This window comes from Eublepharis macularius, chromosome 1, assembly GCF_028583425.1.
Source record: "Eublepharis macularius isolate TG4126 chromosome 1, MPM_Emac_v1.0, whole genome shotgun sequence".
In the NCBI taxonomy this organism is placed as follows: Eukaryota; Metazoa; Chordata; class Lepidosauria; order Squamata; family Eublepharidae; genus Eublepharis; species Eublepharis macularius.
Genome location: NC_072790.1, coordinates 73680315 through 73705088, shown reverse-complemented (window position 1 = coordinate 73705088; position 24774 = coordinate 73680315). Strand labels below are relative to the sequence as shown.

The 24774-nt window shown below is 40.4% G+C and overlaps 1 protein-coding gene across 2 annotated transcripts in view; it reads right to left on the bottom strand.

Annotated features, from left to right (window-relative positions):
* The window catches only part of KCNQ5 (potassium voltage-gated channel subfamily Q member 5), a 449493-nt gene that overhangs the window by 102691 nt on the left and 322028 nt on the right, over positions 1–24774 (bottom strand). For both annotated transcript variants that reach the window (XM_054975407.1, XM_054975414.1), the window contains exon 2: positions 13241–13331. In XM_054975407.1, coding sequence (XP_054831382.1) covers positions 13241–13331 — 91 coding nt within the window. The remainder of the gene's footprint in view (positions 1–13240; positions 13332–24774) is intronic.

Sequence of the window (24774 nt, the reverse complement as noted above, 5' to 3'; positions counted from 1 at the left end):
TTTGGGGGGGGGAGAGCATTGTTGCTGCTGTGCAGCTTGTCCTGAGTTTTGTCACCACACCACGTGATGTTGGTGATGAGACGGTCACTTGCTGTACCACCCTATGGTTGCCAGCTTTTGCTGGGGTGCTTGTCACAACTTTTGGGTGGTTTCAGGTCATTGAGCAGGATCCACTAGGGTAAGTGACCACCTGGTGGCTCACCACTTCTGGGGTCCCCTTAAGGAATCTGGGGAGAACCCCATGGGTACATGTAGTCATATATTCTAACCATTATACTGTTTTGATAGCTCAGGGAAGTTCTTAACCCCCCACCCTCTTATGTAAAAGATATTTTCTACCATCCTTCTCACTACTGTATTTCCCTCAGCAGCTTATATCGATCTCTTCTCTATTTTATCCTCACATCAACCTTGTGAGGTCAGTTAGGCTAGAATGTGTGACTAGCCCAAGGTCACCCAGGAAGCTTCTGTGGCAGAGGTAGGAGTCAACCCAGTTCGACAGCCTTACACACGGTCTCCTTTTTTATCCTAGCAACAATCCTGTGAATTAGGTAAGTCTAAAAGTGCTGAAGTTACAAAAGGGTGCACAGAACACCATCAAACGGTATAAACAGAAACTACACTATCACAGGGTTAAAGAGAACCCCTCCAACAAATCAACAGGGCCAGACTAGTACCCAGAAACAGCCTGCTCCAGGAAAAACCTAAAGGAACTAACAACAGAACACCACTGGTTGTCACCTATAGTTCCCAGCTCAAACCCATCCAACGTATCATCAGTGAGCTACAACCCATCCTGGAAAATGATACCTCTCTCTCAGAGGCCCTGGGTGGAAGACCTCTCCTTGTCTACAGACAGCCCCCCAACATTAAACAACTTCTCACTTACAATCGTGAATTGGCTAGCAGAGTCACCAGCACAGGTACCAGGCCCTGCAACAGACCCAGATGCCAGCTCTGCCCTTATATCTACCCAGGGAATACAATTACAGGACCCAATGGCATCAACTACACTGTCTCTGGCTCTTACAGCTGCTCATCCTCCAATCTGATATATGCCCTCATGTGCCAACAATGTCCATCTGCTCTGTACATTGGACAAACCAGCCAACCTCTACGGAAAAGAATAAATGGACACAAATCTGACATTAGAAATGGCAACATCCAGAAACCAGTGGGAGAACACTTCAATCTACCAGGACATTCCATCAAAGACTTAAAGGTCACTGTAGTTCAACAGAAACCTTTCAAAAACAATGGGAAGCTGCTGAATTGGAATTCATATGTAAATTTGACTCTGTCAAGCTGGGACTGAATAGGGACTATGAATGGTTATCTCATCATCAAAAGTAACTGATTTCCTTTACAGAAGCAAACTGATCTCCATATCAGAAGGAGCTGTTTGCATCTCCATATCAGAAGGGACTGTTTGCATCTACTCCGCCCTCCCCTCTCCTCCTCTATATCTGACCAGTTTCTTTTTGCCCTCCATGCATCTGATGAAGAGAACTATGATTCTCGAAAGCTTATGCTACAATAAAATTGGTTAGTCTTAAAGGTGCTACTGGACTCTTTTTGATTTTGCTGCTACAGACTAACATGGCTAACTCCTCTGGATCTGTGAAAAGAAAGATGTTCATCTACACAAATCTTGCTGATGCTTCTGGAAAGGGTTTTCATTCCTGCCATCTCAGCAATCATCCTGCAGTTGAATAGGAGTGTTCCCTTTTACTATTTTCCCTCAGATCTTCAGGTTCAGAGCAAAATATGAATTCTCCCCCTTTACAATAATTTGACAGAGTACCCAATCTGCTGATGCTTCTGTTCTGTGACTGATGCCATCTGCCACAATGCTTTGCAATTTTCCCTGTGTTTTTTTCACAGAAAACTCATTCCTCCAAAATTAATTGACATGGTACTTTCCCTTGAAAATTATATGCATACAAGGCACTTTACTCACTTATGTCTAATTCAGTCCCGATATTACAAATGTTGCTGTGATTTTCTCTGGCTATAGCTAGTTAGTTCCGCTATAGATAGCTCTCTCTCTGTTACTGTGAAGACTGCTTTGCACAATCTATAAGCAGCACTGTTTCTTGATTTGCTGTACTTCAAAATTATTCACAATTTCCCATGACTGGATTGTAATCTCTATTGTAGAATTTAAAATTATATGTGGCATTTTGAACATTATAATTTCAACTGTGCTATTATAGATGCTTTTATTCCTAGCCACTTGAATGCCAAATATTTGACTAGTCAAATTGAATGCCAACTATTTTTATACTAATTTGATTTTGTTAGAAGTTGACCACATTGATAAATTTTTTCAGGGGTCGGCTCTTGCATTTTAAAGGTCTAACTGTGAAAAGCAGCCTGCTTGGAGACAATGTTGAGATTATTTTGAATTTTAACACCAAATAAATTCAAATATCAGATATGAAGCTGGATCCAGACTAAATTTTCTAGTGATGGAAATTGCTCCCAGTCCCCTTTTCCTGTTGCAGGCCCTGCACATTTTATTCCTCGAGGTCCCTTATTCACCAGGAATGGCATTTAATAGACATTAGTGGGACAGGGGGGATGGTTCCATTCTACTGATGGAAAATTTAATCTGGATCTAACCATACTGAGCAGAAAACTCGCAATGCCATCCTATGTAGAATTAAGGGTCTTGAAGTCAATGGTCATAGAAGGGTATAACCAGTCAACCAGAAGCATATGCTACTGCCTATTATGTCAGGAAATAAAGTTAATGATAATTAATAGGTGTGGTTGCTGGATCCATCTTGCTAACAGGGTTATCATTTTCCATGTTTCCTGAAAGGACACTATCAACTTCTGAAGTATCTCCATACCTCCAATATATTGTAGATGAGAGAAGATACTTACATGCCATATTCTCAGAAGCCACAACCATTGCCTGGAGGGGCGGAATACTCAAAGGGTCTGATTTCCAAAGAATTAGCAGTTTGGCTACATAGCCAAGCTGGTAATTCATTTAAATCACAGGGGTGTAAAACAGGTCAGTATATGAGAATCTGGAGATTTCCCCAACCATATGAATCTTGGAAACATAAATATCACATACCACACATGAACTGATGACATCTCCAGTATGTGCTAACACCTCAGAGCCTTTATTTAGATATTTATACTCAGCTTTTCTCCAGTGAGGACCCAAAGCAACTTAAACAATGAGTCTCTCTATATGAGACCTCTTGCACAAGGATACTCAAGTGTAGGGAGATGCAATGTTAGCTGGGAAGTGCAGTTTAAATTTCACCTCTCTACAGAAGAGTGGTTTTAAAAGACAGAGCCAGCAGAGATCGCTCCTCAGAGGGTTTGTTAATTTCATCTTCACCTCGGGAAGAGCGATTTCTGCCGACTCTGTTTTTTAAACTATGCTTCCTGCTAACATTGCATCTCCTTACACTTGAGCGTCCTTGTGTAAGAGGTCTTGTGTAGACAGACTCATTGTTCTCCCTCCATTGTATCTTCACAACAACAACCCTCTGTGGTAGATTAAGCTGAATGAGAATGACTTTTACCCAGCAAGCTTCCATGGCAGAGTGAGTATTCAGACCTACGTCTCCCAGATCCTCCTCTAACTACCACACCACACTGACTCTACATGCTGGTCCTACTCAGGTTATCAAATGAAACTTTAAAGATTTTATTGCTTGGCTCTTCATTTTAAATTGATGGAGTTGTTACTGACAAGATTAAGTTAGCCCTATCATGTGACCAAGAGAAACTGACATTTCCAGAGCGTTGTATGAAAGAAACATACAACATAGGCTCCCAAACTGCTTATGTAATATCAGATGGAGAACTTCAGTGCAGTTAAGCTGTCTGAATGTCACGGGCCAAGAAAGCTCTATCTCTGAACTAGATTGTGGTCTAACTGTATAATGATAATGATAATAATATATGTTAATTCTGAAAATGCCTTAAGGGCTTATAACCTTATATCTTTCATATATGTTTGATATGGTTGATCTCTGAGTAGGCATGTGCAGTTCAGGAATCTGATTCGGGGAAAATGCCCGAATCGGTCCCATCTGTAAAGATTCAGAAATCCTGAATCAAAGCTTTCCAAAGCATTCATAATACTTTGGAAAGCTTCAGAGCTGAGTTTAAAGGGCTTGCAAGCAGTGGCGGGGCCCTTTAAACATCACCCCAGCCTCACCCCCCACCTCCACTTACCTTTGTAGCCAGCGGCAGCAGCAGCAGTGGCTCCAGCCCTCCCTGCTGCCCACGGGGCCGTGGACCAGCGGAGGAGGCGAAGAAAGCCCTTCCTGTCCCTCAAATGGCCGCTGCAGCGCCACGGCCATTTGAGGGGCAGGAAGGGCCGGAGGAGGCAGCTCCGTCCTTCCCCACCACCCTTCAGGCTCAGGAGGCGGTGTGGTGGCAGAGGAGCTGGCTGGCTCCAGGCCGTCACAGTCTCGTGCTGCCATGGCTACTGCCGCCGCCACTGCTGTGGTGGCAGTGCAGCAGCGGCAGCCCACCACCCAGCTGATCACTCTCCCCCTCTCCCTCCAGCCAGGTAAGTGGGTGGGGGTGGAGGGGTTGCCCTGGGTGGGTGAGAGATGGGGGTGGGGGAGTTGCTTCCCCTCACTTCAGTATGCTTCAAATATTTATGGAGCATACCAAAGCAAGTAAAATACCATAATTCCGAAGTGGGGAGAATGGTGTCAGTGGATGGGAGAGTCATCCTCAGCATACATCCCATCAACAATTGTGCAGGGGAGAATTTCAAGCCAGTAACTGGCATGTTTTTGAGCTCTAGCAGTGCTAGATGTGCATTTTCACCAATGCAGCAATTTTACGAAACAATAGTTTGATTGTTTGAAGCATGCTTGCCACTTCGGAATTATGGTATTTCTGAATTTTTTTCCTGCTTCGGGTAAACCCGAAGTGGGAAACCCGAATCTTTTCAGGATGCACATCCCCTCTCTCTGAGAAGATGTCCTGAGTTGCTGCCACTGTTCCTCCTTCATCTCAGAAAGGTACACTCAGCGTCTTGGTTTACTGAGAGGCTAAGAACAATGAAACAAATAAGCAGGTATCTTGAGCTCAGGTGTTGAAGCACTCCCATGAACACAGCGCAATATGACATAGAGCTAATTTTCATGCTTATTCTGTGATAGTGATGGTTGGTGAAATGAGCTCACTTCTTTGCCACCACTGTGCCTGAAAGAAGTGGCCAGCAGAGATATTCTGGGTGGTGATGGGGCTCTTATCTTCTAGCGATGATTTCAACATAGAAAATTCTGTAGCTCACTGTGATATTTTTGTAAAGCGTTTTACAAATAAAATCAATCACATCTGTCATGACTTAGACTCTGCACTTCTATCTCAAAATATTTGCAGAGCCTCATCTAATTTAAATTGTTTGGATTAATTTCAGTTAGCCTGGCCTGAGGATGAAGACAAAGAGCTTGGAAGACTGATCAACATCTTCAGTGTTTAATTCTTGCCTATGTTGGCTTCTTAAAGCTGGACAGGATTAAGCAGTTGGGTTCAGAAAATAGCAAATGCTTCCTGAAAAGAGGAGGTAATGTTAACTGCCATGGAAGAGGCAGTTGTGAAACACTTCTTGAAAAAAAAATCCCTGGATTCTATGTACCATCCTGTTGGTGTTTCAACATAGTACAACCATGGTTCTGGGCAGAGTGATATTATCTTTTCTGGCTTCCAACCCTTTGATGTTTTCATGAATACTGAACGGAAAGTGGGTAGTGGTTTGGTCGCCTGGTCATAGTACTTTTTCTGCCTCTCTTGTAACTGTTGTAGCTGGGCCTGTGGGGAACTGTGGGGAGAATGGTGTCAGTGGATGGGAGAGTCATCCTCAGCATACATCCCATCAACAATTGTGCAGGGGAGAATTTCAAGCCAGTAACTGGCATGTTTTTGAGCTCTAGCAGTGCTAGATGTGCATTTTCACCAATGCAGCAATTTTACGAAACAAGTTTGATTGTTTGAAGCGTGTGTTCATCCATTCCATTTGACTGAGGGTATCCCAGGCTGCTGTGAATAAATTTTATTCCCCAAGATCTGGCAAAATGTGAGACTTCTTTGCTGGCAAATAGGACATGATCACTCATATTTCGTGTGGAATGCTGTGCCTGGCAAACACAGCTTTCATTTTGGCAATAACAGAATGTGTCGATTTATCTGGAATATGCAGGTCTTCTGGAAACTTAGTAGTCCATTAAGAGCAGGCAAGAGTGCCTGCCAAAGTTAAATATGTCTGCTGTTATCTTGTTCCATGGGAAGTCTGGGATTTCATGTGGCAACAGTTGTTCCTTAGGACTTCTTGGCCGCTGCTCCTGACACGCTGTACATCTTTCAATCATTTGTTCCATGCACTGGGACATCTGCGGCCAGTACATAGCTGCCTTGCTCATGCCTTCATTCTCTGGATACCCTGGTGTGATCTGAGTAGAGGACTAAGTATTTCTGTTCTCATGTTGGTAGGTATGATGATTTTGCCACCTGTCATCATGAGACCACCCTGTAGAGAAATATCATCTTTCATAGGCCAGTATGAGTGCAAACTGAAGTCTACTTGTGTCCTCCATTGCAGCCAGCCTGTATGTGTATATTTAAGCAGACCCTGTAGTTGAGGATCTTGATTTGTGTTGAGTTTCAGACATGCTAGTAAAATCCCTGTCAATTGTGGTTACCAATTGTGGTTTGTACAACACTTTCTCATCTGTATTGGATCATCTGGAATCAAATCAGTCAGTAGTGCTGCTCTGGACAACATGTCTGCAATGAGCAATTCTTTTCCAGGAACATGTTGGAGAGTCAAGTCATATTTCTGCAACTGGAGGAGCATGTGCTGCAGACGTGCTGGAGCCTGTTTTTTTTTATATATATAATTTTTATTCTTTTTATTAACTACATTAACTAACAATACAAGGGGAAGAAAGGGAACAAAGGGAGGAAGGAAAAAAAACACAACAACTACAACATGTAACAACTATGCTACACAAAATGTTTTCCCTTCATACTGCCATTATTCAAAAGTTAAAGCTTTATGTTATATTGATGGAGTGGTTGACCTTACTAAATGCAAATTACAATTTAAATTCAAATTAAATTTTCCTTCCCCTCCTGGGTCCCGGACGCAGTTCTCTCTGAGCAACTGCAGCCGCAGTGCTCGTTTCCTCCCCCCCCCTCAGACTTCTCCTTTTCGTCTTGCTTGGTGCACTGAAATTCCAGATTTTTATCCTCAAAATCCCTTAGTTGATCTTCTTCTTTTTTTTTATTAAATTTTTATTGTTATTGTAACATTAGATGTAACTAATAACCTTCAAGTAACAAACAACATTTCAAATTTGAATGAAACAAAAACCAATATACAATACGCAGTTAGACTTACATCCTTAATAGTTAACATAGAGAAAAAGTAATTCCATGTAATTACACAGTTATACTATCAGCTTAATAGAAGGAGAGGTATCCATTGTTTGTTACAACTTGTAGTATTTTCGAGTTGGGCTGCATATTGTTCTTTTCTATGTATTCCAGAAATGGGAGCCACTTTTCAATAAAATTGGTATTTTCTGTGAGTTGTACTGCATTTTGCATATCATTGCTTACTTTTTCTAGAATGAAATGATTCCAAACTTTAGAGAACCAGTTTTCGATTGTTGGTAATTTTTTTGATTTCCATACTGTCGCTATGGCACTCTTAGCTGCTACAAAAAAAGAGGCAATGAGCTCCTTTCTGATTTTGGGGACGTGTGAGTTTTCCCACAAGTCTAAAAAAATCATTTTTGGGTCAAAGGGGAGGTTGTGGTTTGTGATATCTTTAATTTTCATTAATATCTCTTCCCAAAATCGTCTAATTCCTTTACATTCCCACCAACAGTGGGCGAAGGTTCCCTCCCCGCCACAATTTTTCCAACATTTTGGGGATGATCTAGCTGATATGTGTGCTAATTTTTTGGGTGTTAGGTACCATCTGTGAATCACTTTAAACGTTTGTAATTTAGTTATGTTGACTTTCGAGGTGAATATTCTAGATGTCCATATTTTTTTCCAAATCTCTGGGGACTGTTCAATTGCACAGTCCTTACCCCAACTAGATTGACAACTTAGCTGCTTGTTCTCAGTGATGTTTAGCAGAAGGTTATATAGTTTAGCTATCATGCCTTTTTTTTGTTGTACTGGTGAGTCTAGAAATTGTTCAAATTCTGTCAGAGGTTCTTTCATGATGTTCCTTAGCCTTATTTTTTCTGCCATGTGTGAGAGTTGTAAGTAATTAAACCAATGTAGTTTTTGTTCTAATTTATTCTCTATATCTACTTTCTCTAGGAGACCTAATTTTGTGGATATGTCAACTAGTCTAGTTATTTTTTCTTGATGTAATGATAGGATAAGTGATCGATCCCACTCTGGTAAAAACCATTCTTGATTTAGGAACGTAGAGAATCTAGATATTCTGGGAACAATTTTGATCCTGATTTGGTCCCATGTCTTTAAGATAGATGGTATCAGGAAGCTTTTTTTTGATGCTTTGTGGCCTATTACTTGGTTTGTTCCAAATTATGTCTGTTATGTCACTGAATTTTGAAGATGGTTGTATGATCATAACCCAATCTGGCTGAGGGGAGTTTGAAGTCATTTGCAAGAGATTAGCCAGTCGTGTCGCTGATTGATATAGGTATAAATCTGGATAATTAAAACCACCATTTGCTGATTTCCTCCTCATAGTAGTGAATGCAATTCTCGGGTGCTTGTTTTGCCATAGAAATTTATTAATTAATATTTGCCATTGAGCTATTTGTGATCTATTTATAGTAAGAGGGATCGCTCTAAACATAAAAATAAATTTTGGTAATATAAAAGCTTTTATTAAATGAAATCTGTCATACCACGTGAGCTTTAATTTATTCCATTTGATAATATCTAATTTAATTTGATTTATCAATTTGAGGTGATTCAGTTTTATAAGGTCTTTCAGATTGGGGGTGATTTCAACTCCTAGGTATGTAAGATTTGATGGGGACCATTGAAAGCTATATATTGTACTAATTTGTTGGACCGTTTTATTATGGGTGTTGATGGCAAGATAGAAAGATTTTGTTTGGTTAATTAATAGTCCTGATATTGCACCAAATTTTGTAAGTAGAGATGAAAGATGGGACAGTGAACTTAATGGTTTGGTCAAATAAATCATCATATCGTCCGCGAACAAGCTAATTTTAAATTCTGTGGAGTTAACATTTATTCCCTTTATCTGTTTGTGTTCTCTAAGGGCAATCGCAAAGGGTTCTAGGGCGATTGCAAATAGAAGAGGGGATAGGGGGCAACCTTGTCTTGTACCTCTTTTACCTTAGTTGATCTTCTGATAATATCTTGAAAGCTTGATCTTTGTGACTGAACCAGATTCCTTCCGGAAATAACCATTTGTACTTTATTCCACGTTCTCTCAGAAGAGCTGCGAACTTTTTATACTTAAAACGTCTTTTCCGAACTAGAAATGGGACGTCTTTCAATATCTTAACTTTATTACCCAAAAAGTCCAAATCTGCATTGTATGAATTATATAGGATAGTGTCCCGGATCCTCTTAGATGAAAAATCAATGATGATCTCGTGAGGCAGCTGACGCTTCATTGCATATTTTGAAGTAGCCCGATGGACTTCCAAAATGGCGCTTTTTACTTCTTCTTTAGTTGCCCTCGCGGGTGTTGCCAGTAGTTCCGAGACCAGACCCCGTAAATCCTCATTTTCCTCCTCTTTCACATTCTGGAGGCGCAAAATTGTCTGTGTTCGTTTCACTTGTAGCCCGATCAGCTGGTTCTCCACCAGCTTTAGCTCTTTATTCGTAGCCTTCACGAGTGACGCACTTTCCCGAGCAGACTTCTCTGCCCCCCCGCTGCTTCCTTAATGGTTTTCACTTCACTCTCAATTAAGCCCACCCTTTGATCTGTTTCGTTCAGCTTGTCAACAAAGGGTTTTATGGCTTCACCAACCGCCCTCCGCACTACTTCCTCCAATGACTCTCCCTTCAGGGCAGCCGAAACTGACTTGCCCAGAGCGGGACTTTGTTTTTTCGTTGCCATTTTAGGGGGGGGGGGAAACCGCCAACCAGATTCTGAAACTCAGCGAAGGGGAAGAACGAGCCTTCTTAGCTTCAGATCCCACCACTCCTTCGCGTGCACTTGTAGTAACAGAAGGGATTCGCTTACTTACAGGCTTTCGCCTAATTCTGCTCTTTGCCGTTTTCCATGGCCCGGCAGCACTCGAGGCGCCGCGCACGTCTGCCGGCCTCCGTAGGGACAAACGGGCAATTAACCCCCCGCATTGATTCCAGGGGGCTCTTCCCGCAGCGTCCCGGACCCAGCCTCCCTCACTGGGAGTTTTGGGGGCTAATCTTCGCAGATCAGCCGCCCGGACAGGGTGCTCGGGCGCTTCCTCTCGGACCTGCGAAGAGGAGCGTCTGACATGGCTGAGAAAACGAAACCGAATTCGTGCTGGAGCCTGTTCAAAAGGTTTGGAAAATATCGCTTCAAGTGGCTTGTGGTTTGTGTCTACCAGTACCTGCACCCCGTACGTGTACTGATGGAATTTTTTGGTGACAAATACTATGGCTAAAAGTTCTTTCTCTATGTTGACATAATTTTGCTCTGCTGACATCAGGGCTTGTGAGGCATGTGGCACATGGTGCACATCCTTTAAAAGACAGGCGCTCAACCCATCTTTGGAGGTATCTGTTTGGATGGTTAATGGCTTGTTAGGATCATAAAACTTGAGTATAGGAGCTGCTTTTAGATCCTGAAATGCCTTGTCTTGCTCCCAAGATTAGAGATGGGCACGAATCTGAATACGAACCAAAAAAACCCACGAACCAGCCAAGCCCCACTGTTTAAGCGGCCATTTCTCTGCTGCTTGGAGCAGCGGGGAAATGGCCATTTAAACTGTGGGTGGGGCTTGGCTTGCCGGCCGGGAATTCCCCACCGGCCAGCCAAGCCCCACTCACAGTTTAAATGGCCATTTCCCTGCTGCTGGGAGCGGCCATTTAAATAGCCCGTTTAAATGATCAGCTACTTGTCGGGAATCTCCCCGACAAGCAGCTGATCTGGGGGGGTTAAATGCCCCTTTTCCTGCCACTGCTAAGTGGCCAGAAAGGGGCATTTAAACCCAACGACCATTAACTGGTTTGTGAACTTGCCCCAGTTTGTGGGAGTTTGTGGTTCCTGGTTCGTGAAAATGCCACAAACCATGAACTGCACCGTTTGTACTTTTGGAGGTTCGTGCCCATGGCTACTCAGGACCACTGCCATATGATATTTTAGAGCAGATGTCTGAGTGGGGCTGATACAGATGCTTCATTTAGTATATATTATGCAAGGAATCTGACCATCCCCAGAAGTCTCTGCAGGGCTTTTTTGTCTTGTTGGTGATGGCTTAAACTTTACCATCATCTTTATTTATGTTGTAGGTGGGGTTAAATTGCCCATTTATAATATCAAATGGTGTTGTGACTGGTAAGGGTACATAGCAAAGTGTTCTGACAGTTGCTCCCCAGTTGTGGAATCTATGGCCCTGACAAAGCTTGAATTTTCCACATTGTGCCCTAAAACCTAAGAAGAAGTGCAGTATATTAAGAGGCAGCTGTGTTTCTGGATCAGAGCTGGAAGGTGATATTAGCCAATAAAGGTGATTGGAATTGCTACTTTGTAACTGTGATTAAGTAACAAGGGTGTTGTTTAATCTCTCTCTCTCTCATGTGTTTATAAGTCTTATCAGGAAATGTCAGGTTAGAAATTAAAACAAATAAAAGTATATATCAATAATATACTGACATCCATATAAGGAGCTTCCATTTAACTATTAGTAGATGCTATACCTATCACGTTTAAAAACTGGCAGTTAGCAGTATCTATTTTTTGAAAAATGGAGCTCAGTGCAAGAAAGGAGGGAATGAACACAAAATAGGTGAAACTCTTCAATCCACCATCTTAGCAGTAGACGGCTTTAATATCTTACATTGCATCAAAAATAAAATTACTCATCCTTCACACAACACTATCCTCTCCCACACTGTTTCACATTCCACTTGCTAATAATTTCATTCATTCTTTTTTCTGGTCTCCAGGCTTCTGCTGCAGAGGTGGTCCCTCCCCCATGAACACTTACGCCACAATAAATCTGTTAACATGCTTTGTTGTTTTTGTTACAATCGGCTAGCAAAGCTACTGCTCTGGAACTGGGTCTCTATGTCCATTATTATCTATAAAAACATCTCATTTTCATTTTCTCTCCTATAATTAAGGAATACAGAAATGCTTCTATAGCTTATTTCCAGATCGACACGATGACTATATGGAGTCAATATTATGGGGCTTCCAGAGACAAAGGCATTATGATAGTCTATGTAAAAAAGAGAATCTAACAACTTCCCATACCAGCCAGCCAACAGTACATGGTTGCCTATGGAGCATGGTTGCCTATGGAGCATGTGATCTTAAGAAGAGCTCAATTCTGATCTTTCTGGGGACCCCTACAGGATAGGAAGTACCTCACTTATCTCTTTGAGATTTCAGAAGATGGATGTGATGACCCTGCAAGATATCACTGTCCTTCACAACTTCACACTTCTTACCTTTTCTAAGAGCAAATCCACTACAGCACATCCGATCACAAGAAAGAACACTCATACACGTCTTAGGTGCTTCAGTCAGATCCCTAGGAGAGTCTGGGTTCGATCCATACTGGCAATTTCCATCAATTCCCCCTTTCCACTACAGAACCCCACATTTCATTTTTTAGTGTCCCTTATCCCCCCAAAGAGCAGCATTTCACAGAAATCAGTGGGCTTCAGTGGAAAGGTGAAGCTGGCAAATTCCATTCTGCCACTAGAAATTTTTGTCTAGATCCCACTTTCTCTTGCTTTAAACATCTTAACTGCACTTTCTTTCCACATAGACAAATGACTGCTCCCGTCTTTTCCTCTTCTAAGTTCTGATGGGCACTTGAACAAAATCTCTTGGCCCATTAAGGGTGTGTGTGTGTGTGTGTGTGTGTGTGTGTGTGTGTGTGATTGTTACAACACATTCCTTGTGTCATGTATGATGGACTGAGCGCCAGAGATTAGAGTTCAAATCTGCAACAATACAGACTGTAAAATGCCAGAAACATAATTTGCACCATTTAGGAATTTATAAAACATATTTGACAATCTCAGAAATTTTCTTATGATCATAACATTCACTTACCAGAATGAAGAGGCAACTAGTGGCAAGCCACGTATGCTCAGGGATCGTAGAAAATACTGACAAAATCAAGCAACCAAACACAAGGAGAAAACTGAAAAACAAAAGAATATTAAAAAATTGTGAGAACGCAGAAAAAAGTACAACTCCAAATGTAAGAACTACAGTTATCTGGATTCCTTGTGTTCTCAAAATAGCATGATGATAATGTCATCCTTTTGCATATAATAAAAGATTCCACTCATTTAAACTTACGGTATCTAAAAAAATTAGGTCATATCATTTTAAAAAATCAATGCATTCAATTTAGATTCATGCAAATTAATAAAATGCTTGCGATATAGTTCAACTTGAAGTTCATTTCTTTTCAAAGTACTTCGTATGTTTACAACTAACTGCATTAGGAAGCTGCATAATTTTATAGTTTTTATCTCACACTATTCTTTCAATGAATTCATATGAAATAAGGAAATAAGAATTATTTGGACTCTCCTGTGACAGATTTTAGATGATAAGTAAGAAATTCTTTTTAAATCATATCTCTTATACACAGTAATTTTGACCCTCTCCATGTGCAGTTCTTTGCTCTTGTAGTTTTCAAAATTGTTTCTCTCAGAACTGCTTTGAAATGCTTATAAATTGGTTTTAAATGCTTGCTTTACATGCTTTTTAATAAACTATTTGTATTCAGCAAGTAATTACTGTTGCAAAATAAACTGATATAAAAACAAAGGGCTCTTGCCATAGCTCTCTGGCAGGCATTACAAAAGTGCAAGACAGAGGCAATTTGTTGTGCCAGTGCTAAATATGGGGGAGGGGGGACTGATTGATAGGAGGACTGGTTCATTGAATGCTGGGCCAAAATCTTGCATGCAGAGCTGTCTGCTACATGCCACTTACACTGTGGGCAACAACTCACTATGCCAGTGCTTTATGAAGCATGATGGCAACACTTTCAGCTTTGAAGTTTGAATAAAAGTTCTAAAATCAACCAGTCAGACTCAGTTTCACTTCAAGATGTGGAGGTACCAAGTCCTTCAAGAGAAGCCATTGTGTTGAAGTGGTTAAAGTGGAGATCTTGATTAAAATTCCCTCTCAGCTATAAAACTCATTGGTGACCATGGGCCAATCACTGTCTCTCAGGGTTGTTACGTGGATAAAATAAGAAGGGAGAACCATACATGCTGCCCTTAGCTTCTTGAAGGAAGGAGAGGATAACAATGTGATAGATTCAACAGGTCTCTCACAGTGTTTCAGTTTTTTAAAAATCTTGAAAAGCAGACTAATAACATGTCTAAAACAGATATTCTAAGGAGTGCTCGAAGGGTTTTTTGAATACATATTGGGGCTGGATCCAGACTAAATTTTCCACGCATGCAATGGGAACAGAACATTCCTGCCACTAATGCCGCACAGCACACTGATCTCTCCGAAATGCTTCTTTTAGGGGATAGGGACCCTCAGAAACAGCACGAGAGGCAGAATTAGTGAAAATTACCCCACCTCATCCATTAACAGAAAATTTAGTCTGGATCCAACCTATTCTCTGCCTTAAAAATGCCTCAGATGGTAGCAAATGTTCAACCATTATCCTGCATGTGTGTTTGTCTTCACCTTTTGGTACTTCATTTCAGATGCTTTAATGTAACAATTCAGTAAACCATGCATTCAAACTAGATGTGATATGGAAGATTTGGTCCCTGTATGTCTTCTGCCACAACGCAATTAGTAACTGGGAAGGAGACAATTAAATTGTGGATCTTCTAACTGAGGGACTCCTGATTAGTTTCTTCAGGGTTCTCAATCACAATGTGACAAATACTAGTCAAGTGCATTCCTTTGATTAGTGGAAATACTAGTTCACTACTGGCTATTGTTGGTGTCACTTGCTTGTCAAAGAAATCCTCAAGGTGACAATCCCAACTAGTTTTGGTTTAATTTTTTTTTTAAAAAACTGTGGCATCTCCTTTAAAAGGAATCTTTTCAAAGATAATGCTCTGCTGACATCGTGGAAAATAATACAGTTTTGATATTGCAAGCCATGTGGATTAAATTTTCCATCAATTTATAGCTTCTATGTGACTTGTTTATGCAAGTAAAATGAGATATGACAAAGATTATTACAATTCATTTAAAATGTTTGACAAAAACTGTATAGAACAGAAGCATTCCTCCACTGAAGGAGGATTGTAAATTTATACTGTAAACATTCATATGAAATGACTTGTCCTTTAGACCTTTCTATGAATACAGCAGCTTGACCTTAGAGGTCGAGAGACCTGATGAAAGCAAAGGGTGTCCGCATAAGGAAGTTTAGTAAGACTGGTCTCTTTAAACATCTGAAGAATGGGTTTTCAAGATTGTAGCAGTTGTCGTTTACAATTTAATTCCCTTATTAATTGACCTGAATAACTCTACATTGGTTTGCACTGTGAGTTGGTCAGTAGCACCTTTCTGAGCAAGATAGTAAAGCTTTAACACATACAATTTCTTCTTTTTCCTGTCTCCCGATGAAGAACTAACCTCTTTAAAGGGTTTGGCTTCTACTCCTGCTGCAGCTGTTTCAATCTTTTCTTGTTTTGTGGTGCTTGCCCCATTTTCACTTCTGTTTGCTTACTGCATCCCCCCTCCCCCCACTTTTTTGCCTCTAATAGATGGCAACTGTTGGCCTCTAAGGTGTAACTGGGCAATTATATCAGTCTTCTTAACTGGTATTTCATTGTTTCTATTTTAATAAGACTGTTCTCTCTCTCTCTCATACATGCACACACACAGAATTTTATAACATCAAATGTTATTCTAATGAATAGAAGAAGTATGCATGCAATCAAATCGGGAATTACCATTTTTAAGAACATAAAAAAGATCCCACTGGATCAGACCAATGCTCTATCAAGTTCAGCTCTCCACTGCCCACAATGGTCAATGGGACGTCCTGGAACATCAATGGCAGAGGCACAAAGGCCAAAGTTTCTTGCAATTGACATTCAACAATGTGCTGTCACCAGACATGGAGCCCATTCAGCCATCATGACTAACAGCAATTGATGGACATACCCTCCCGGAATATATTGTCGAAGGCTTTCACAGCTGGAGAACGATGGTTGTTGTGGATTTTCCGGGCTGTATAGCCGTGGTCTTGGCATTGTAGTTCCTGACATTTCGTGGCCGGCTAAGCAGGTAACATGCACAGTGTGAAGAAAGTAGGTAGAACTTTTGGTCCCTCTTAAAATACTAAAACTAGTGAGTAGAGATGGGCACGAACCGGAAAAAAACTGAACCATGTGGTTCATGGTTCATCAAATTTCACGAACCACAAACTTTCATGAACCTGCCCCTGGTTCACGAACTGGTTCACTTGGTTCGTGAAAACGTCATATCTGGGTCAGAAAATCAGCACTTCCGAGTCAGCAGAAGGCCACTTCTGGGCCAGCAGAAGTTCACTTCTGGGTCAGCAGAAAGTCTGCAGGAAGTCCATCCCCTGTTGCCTAGGAAACTGATTGATTGGCACCAGGCTGCTTCCAGTGACAAACCAAAAAATAACCAAATGAACCAGCCTGAAAGTTTGTGTTGTTTCGTCAGAAATGGGATCTGAAGAACCGTGGTTCACGAACCACGAACCGGCCTGGTTTGTGCTTAATTTTGGTTCGTATTTTGGTTCGTGCCCATCTCTACTAGTGAGCACTCAGTGTTGAGCAGTAACTTCAGAACAAACATCAGAAATATTTCACCCAATGCATAATTAGTTTCTGAAATGTATTGTCGGAGGCTGCAGTGATGCTAGTTGTCCTAGATATTTTTAAAACTGATTTAGGCAAGTTCCGGGAGGGTATGGTTGTTGTGGATTTTCCAGGCTGTATTTCCAGGTCTCTTTTGTCATTGATCGGTACTTTCTTTTTACATATTCACTTACTGCAATATTTGTAGCTTTCCTTTCCAGGACTGAGTTGGCTTACAAAATCAAAAGCCGCGTTAAATCAGACATCATATTGCAGCTAAACACTCTTACTACCACTACACAGTTCATTCTAATAATTAAGAAGGCGAGAAAAGGAACAGGCCTTATGGTTCTTGAAGGAACAATGCAGACTCAAGGTATAACTTCTGAAATTTTCACCATGTCCTTTTTTTTTTTTAAAGTAGCAACACCTTTATCTTAGCAGTGAATAAGCTATTTTCCACTCCAGCAGTCTTTGCCTCAGAAATTTAAATTTATTTTTTACTTAATGAAATGTTATCTTTAACCTCTGATGCAACATCTTATCTTTAGCCCACTGCAGGCATAATGTTCTAGGGTTGCTAGGTGGCTTGGAGAAAAACTGTCCTGCCCTTTTAATAGAGGTTTAATATATGGGGATGAAACTTTTCCTAACATAGAGGTAAGTAACATCACCTGGCGTATAATATTCTATTAAGTCTCTATGAAAGAGACAGGACATTTTCCTCTAGGCCAGTTGGCAACTGCTTTGTACTAACCATGCCTGACACTAACCATGATTCATTGGCTTAACCCCATTTAAGATTCTAGATGTACAATGGAAACATGATTTAGCTAGCCAAGTTAAGCACTGTCCCCAAAACAAACACATGGCAAGAGCTGGGAGAACTAACCAAAAAGACTAAAATTGGCCTTAATGGTATGCAATGGCGTCTTTACAATGCCTTTCACATGGTAGTAAACAATAAATTCTCCCCTATTCTCTACACACTTAGAATTAAGAAGAAGAGTTTATTTATTTAGCTATTTATACTCCACTTTTCTTCCCAATGTTTTATCCTCACAACAACACTTGTAAGGTACGTTAAGCTGAAAAAGACTAGCCCAAGGTCACCCAGCAATCTTCTATGACAGAAGTTGGGGTCTGAACTTGGTTCTCCAAGATCCTGATCAGACACCTTAAACACAGTGAGGTAAATTTCCCATTGCAGAGGTGTTCTACTATTGCCTTCAAGTTTAATAAACAACGAACAATTTTTATAATCTCTAGTTTCAAAATAATTAGAGGGAACCACATGATCCTGTACAAAGCCTCAACATTCTTCTGTTTACAAACTAGGCATTGACACCCCTCCCCTTCTTTGTTGCAACCAGAAAACTGCAACCTAGAGATTTTGTTTTCTTCCACAGTATAATCTACTCCAAGTTTTCTCCTCGCATTCCTTCTGGCAACTATTCAAGACATAAGGGTTTTTTTGTAACAGAAAGTTGCTGGGAGGAAAATGCAGGATATAAATCTTTCAAAATAAATACCCAGAGTGATTTTTTAAGGAAAATGAAAGGACTATGGGTTCTGTCCTTATACAGAAATCCCTGGACAAAGTATGTGCTTGGACAGAACCTGCCCCTGAATTCTAAGTGTGCAGGGAGCCAGGAGACTGCAGTTGTTCTGTAGAGATGGAGGAAAAGTTCTTTGTGCATTCTCAGAAATACTTTTCTTCATAACACCTTGGGACTCAAGTATGGTACTAAAAATAGATCACTGGGCTATGGCCAAGTGAGTCTTAACACAAATTAAGTGCTTGGGGAAGATGGCGATATTGCGTATTCCAGCAGGATGTATTTTTTTCTTTTTACAAACAACTTATCAGTATAGTAGACATTGACACTGATGCAGTTAATCAAGACTGAAAGGTAGAACCAAGCACTTTTCTTGTACAAATTCTTCTTGTCTTCCATTTCCCCATTTTCAATTAGAATATTATGTGATCAACAATGATAGGTTTTGGCATCACTATAAAGTAAAGTACATCAAGAAAACATACCTGTATATAAGTTTGGTAAGTAACTCCTTTGTGATTCTTAGTGTTTAGGTTTCCTAGACTTAGCCAACACAGATAGGTAACATAGATATATATGTCAGATTGCCAGCTAGGTGCTGGCAACCAGTAGGAGATGCTGGGGGCAGGGACAGTGAAAGTGGTGTTACGCTGATGCCACATCACTTCCAGCTTGAACTTGGAAGTAACATCACCACATTGGGGCGATACTCTAGGATTCACTTGAAGGTCTATGGTTTTACCACCAAACAGCCGTGGGAATGGCTGGGAGATCTCCTGCTATGTGGCTACAAAAGAGACAGAAATGCAAAATAAAACTTTTGGAACATGTGGTGTTCCCTGGTGAAGGTTTGTGAAAGCAGTGGGTATATGCACAAATTGGGACAGTTAGGGGTAAGGCATCTACACACTGAATGGCTGGCACAAGGTCATGCAGCATGCCATTATAATACATTTAACAAAACTTTTTGGCATCTGCTTATCTGCTTACACTTTAAAGTTGTTAAGCAATTATTATTGTTCATCCAGGCAATACTTTAACTTGAAATGTGGTTTTCTAAAGTAAAGAATTTTAAAACTACTCTCCTTACCACAAAGTGTATCTATTTACTCAGGAAATGAAGATAAATTAGAGGAAATGGAATGAGTGCCTGACAGGTAAATGCTGTGGCTTCTGCTTGTGGCAAGAGCTGAAAGATACTGTTTAGGAAATTAGACAACAGGTACTATTTGCTGTAATAACTATAATGCATCATTTTACATTATGTAAAAATGGCTGTATTCACATAACCATTTTGCAGAGCTGTTTTACTATTGCTTTCAAGCTTAACAAATAGCAAGCAATTTTTATAATATCTAGTTTCCAAACGATTAGAGGGAACCATATGGTCCTGTACAAAGCCTTTAAACTTAATAAAATAATTTTAAAAACCAATTTCTTCCTACCCCTATTGTATTAATATATTCACTATTTCGTTTTAAGAGAATTTTCTCCCTATATGATTGAATATTTTTTCTAATGTGATGAAATTATTTCTAGCAAGAACCTAAGTCTCCTCCTTCTTGCCACAATACCAATATTTTGGATTTAGGAAATGGAGAGTGGAGCCTCAGAATAGATCATCTGACCATGAACTCAGTAAGACTTCCATGGAAGACAACCTGAACCATGATAGCAATGAAGGAACTTTGGATTCAAATGAGTATCCTCATTGCCTGCACAAACTATACTAGGGTCCAAAGACAAGGAACCTTCAGACTAGAGGGTCCTCCCCAAAGCAATAGTGACAAAGCAGATTCTGATTGTTAAAGGACTTCGGCAGATACAATCCAGAGAAGATACAATGCAAGCTTAACGGGCACTATCAGTTCAAGATGATAAAAAGAGTTGTTGGTTGTTTTGGGTTTTCCGGGCTGTATTGCCGTGGTCTTGGCATTGTAGTTCCTGACGTCTCGCCGGCAGCTGTGGCTGGCATCTTCAGAGGTGTAGCACCAAAAGACAGAGATCTCTCAGTGTCACCAAGATCTCTGTCTTTTGGTGCTACACCTCTGAAGATGCCAGCCACAGCTGCTGGCGAGACGTCAGGAACTACAATGCCAAGACCACGGCTATACAGCCTGGAAAACCCACAACAACCATTGTTCTCCGGCCGTGAAAGCCTTCGACAAAAAGGGTTGTATTGGTTATAAAGACTGGGAGATTCAAAGCTAAAATTAATCCAGGTGTGAGGATATCGCCACCAAATCTTAACTCGCTGTACAATAAGTACTGAAACAAGAAGTACAAAACAGTACAAGAAGTACTGAAACTGATAACTCAGCATTGACTGCTTACCTTTCGTTTACTTATTAATTTAAAATATTTGTTGGTTGCTCTTTCCTACTTAAAACAGCTTGCATTTATCAATAGAACATCATGACACTATCCAATTATTAATTAAAATAATAAAATCTAAATGATTGATGGTTCAGTTTTTGATTTTGTTCTCCAATACCTTGGAGATCTCATGAACTAGCTGGCTTGGTCTTGTGCATTGTACCCTGCAAGAACATGCATCTTCTTGGACCTTGCTTGTCTTTCTGTTAGAAATTACCCTTGCTTCTAGAATTAGTATTTTGGATACAAATTCCCTGCTAAATCTGCTATGCTACACCTGGACTCATCAAGCCCAGTACTGATTTGCTGTGCTAACATAGTTTCAGCACATGTCTAGAGAACCTGAGGTATGACATAAAATCCCTTTAAAATAGCCATATAATTAAAAATCATGGTATCTGTATAGGTGTATAATATCAAGAGAACTTGAGGAAGGCTGCAGACTTCTATAATAATCACCATCAATGCAATCTCTTTCTCCAGCACACTAAGGAATTCATTTCAGGCAATGTTTGCAAAAAACTAGCTTCTGCTAGCATTTCTGGCTCCTTTATGCAATTGCGATCTATGAATACTTTATCAGCAATGATATTTCTGTTTTGGTAATGGTTTATTAAATGTTAAGTTGATTAGTAAATATGCTCGTGATAAATGTGCATGCTAATTTCAATTATCATAAATCTACTGCACTTGTATGTCTGAAACCTATAAAGGAAGATTTCCACTTCTGCAATCAAAATTAATTCACACAGTCATTTAGATGTGGTGAAAGATTAGATGGAGAGAAGTAGATCACCAAAGAAAATATCAGCCAGCCATTAGGAATACAATGCTGGAAATAACAGGATTCTTAAAGAATCCTGGGATATGGATATGTACACTGGCCTCAAACGTCAAAACTCAAGAAGTACTCAATTAGGGGAGTATTGCCTCGCTGTACAAATGCAGTGTGTCGTGTTGGTCTTTATCTGTTCGTGGAGGTTGAAAAGGAAGAGGAGGAAGACATGGAAAGAAAAATGCCAAAGAAGAGGAACTTGGAATATTCTTGAAGATAACCCTACTAGCCTTGGATATGATGCTGCACCTTAGATAGGCTTCTGCCCCAGCATCTGCAGCAACTAGTCTAGTAATCAGAGCACTCCATGTTTACAGTACACTCCTAAGCAAAGACTTAAATAGGCTTAGAAGGGTTTGACCCTGTTTAAGATTGCACGAGTTACCTTCAATTAACCCCATAAATTGGCTTTTCGATTATTTGCCACTAGTCCCAATTTCTCACCATTAAGGAATGGGAAAAATGGTCTCCCCATAGAAATGCTCTAGGAATTTCCACTAGTATCTATGGCCAACACCACAGATACTAAGGGAAGCAGCATAGAGTGTCACCTGAAAGTTACCTCAAATCATCTCCAAACTCTGTCCTCCCTGGGACTGCTCCTAAAGTGGCATCAAATCCTCCCCAAGCTCTGTCCTCCCTAGTCACGCCCACAAAATCTCATGGCATTTGCTGAGGCAGTGTTGGAAACTACCCATAAACAGCAAATAGTTCCTGAACCCCTCTTAGTGCAACTATGGATTGGAAAGTTTGTTACTTTCAGTATTACCATTCTGGGAACCAGTTTAGAGCAAAATCACCCAGGACCCCAGGCTTTTACAGAGAGTTTAGTCTTAAGAAGAGTTTCAATATAGTAAAAGGCAAAGCTGATATAACAGACACTTTTTTTTGGACTACAGGTGTTTGGATCATTATTTTGAATACTGATGGTGCATCTGTTTTACACACAATACTGAGGTCATCCATTAAATAACTTCATCCATTAAATAACTTAATGCAAGCAATGTCATAGGTCGTGGATGTGAGTTATTGGTGTGGTGAACATCCAGATTACACATTACTGCCTGATGAAGTTTTGACCACCAAACGAGTATTGGAAATATTGCTGGCTGCAACCCATAGCTGAGGAATATGCCCAGCTATACACTGGAATACGTGTTCTGGATTTAATACCACCCTTCTGGACATTGTGCAATACGACTGAAGAAAAAAGAGTCTATTGACCCACACATTGTATGATTGAAGCAAAAGGAATCAATTGATTTATGAACTCTTTGCATGTATCAGAGGACTATATCACACCACTATATTGTATCTGAGTGTATATATAGGTTCACTTTGATATCTATTCTATACATTTGTCTGTGCACTTTAGCTATTTAGCAAATATAACTAGTAAAAACTTTTGTACGCATTTGCAAAAATTGTTTTGAGTTGCTTCTATACACCAGCTTTGCATTGTGTTGTTGACAGTTCTGTATCCGGTGTGCCCTTTTGTTTTTTTGTTTTTTATGAATAATTAGATAGCATGATTAAAGGGTTAAAAGGAAGAACAAAGAGAACAGCATCCTATTAAAACAACTTTTTTAAAATAGCTGTCTTTAGACTAGAGATGGACACGAACAGCAATACGAACTAAAAAAAGCCACAAACAGCCCAATCACCTGTTTGTGAACAAGCTGTTCCTGAGGCCCCATTCTAAATGAACAGGTGGTCGTTGCAAGCCTCGTTCATTGCTGTTTGTCAAGCCAGACAATCTGGCACCTGCAATCAATTCCCATGGCAACTGGAGGCAGGGACTGCCTGAACTCTGTCTGAACTCCTGTGGTTGCCCTGGAAATCCCAATCTAAGCCCAATTTAGTTTAATAGGCAGGTCTTCCTTTCAAGTGTGGAGCTCCAAATTTGTTACAAGGAAGCAAAGAGCAGGGGGGAAGGGGGGCTCCCAGCTCTGGTTTTGCAGACAGTGAGGGAGAGACAGTTGCTGTTAGTATTTTGAGAGACAGGGAGAGTGCATTGGAGCTTGAATTTTCTTTGTGTGTGGTGGGATAGGGATCTACCTCTTTAAGTTCCAGGGCTGCTGCCAGGCTCTGGGCCAAGCTATTATTTATTACTGGTACCTTTCCTGCTGCCTGCTCAGGTAGGGTTTCTGGAAGTGGTTTGGTAGGAATCTTGATGGCTAGAGGAGGGCCTGCTGGCCCCCACAAACAACCAACAATGAACATGTTTGTGATAGGATCATGTTCGTTAGTGTTTGTTGTTCATTGTTTGTGGATGGCAACAAACAATGAACACCATGTTTGTTTTTTTCTGTTCGTGCCTATGTCTACCTTAGACCCAAAACCTTGCCAAATGTCCTTGCTACTGTCTTAATTGTCTTTGAAGGCATGAGCCAAAAGACTTTTCATATCAGAATACAGAAATAAAACCAGCTAACTTCCATGAGTTGATGCAAATACTAAGTTAACAGGATTCTAATAAAAATATTGTAATAGCTAATGACATTAATGCACTGCTTCACTATGCAAATTTGCATTGACAGAAAGTTTCCATCAGTTTTAATTTGCAGATACGCACGGCACTTAAAAGCTCTATGTGCTGCTATATTAAACAAACATCCAGAACAGCCTTACTATGCTAGTAGAGTCAACTGTCAAAACCATCTTAATTTCTGGCACTGCCTTTTTGAGCAGGGTAATGCAGTACTTTTAATGCAGTACTTTTAATAAAAAACATTTTGAAGTTTATACCAAAGTTTACATTGTGTCTGTAACCATAAAAATACTGGCCTGTATTCAATGCTAATTTTAATGGGTATATGTGGTCTTGCTAAAACAGAAATGTGTTTTTTGACTTCTGGAAGATATCACATAGAAAACATTTGTATCTAAACATGAGTACTTGTTTCAGGCCTACTGCTAGGGCCCCTTTGTGACCATTCCCAGGAAGTGTTAAGGTGACCACAGTAGTTAACTATGAAAGTCTCATACACAAATTTTTGAAAGACCTTTGAACTATGGATATGAGCTTCCAATAGTGGAATTGAGGTG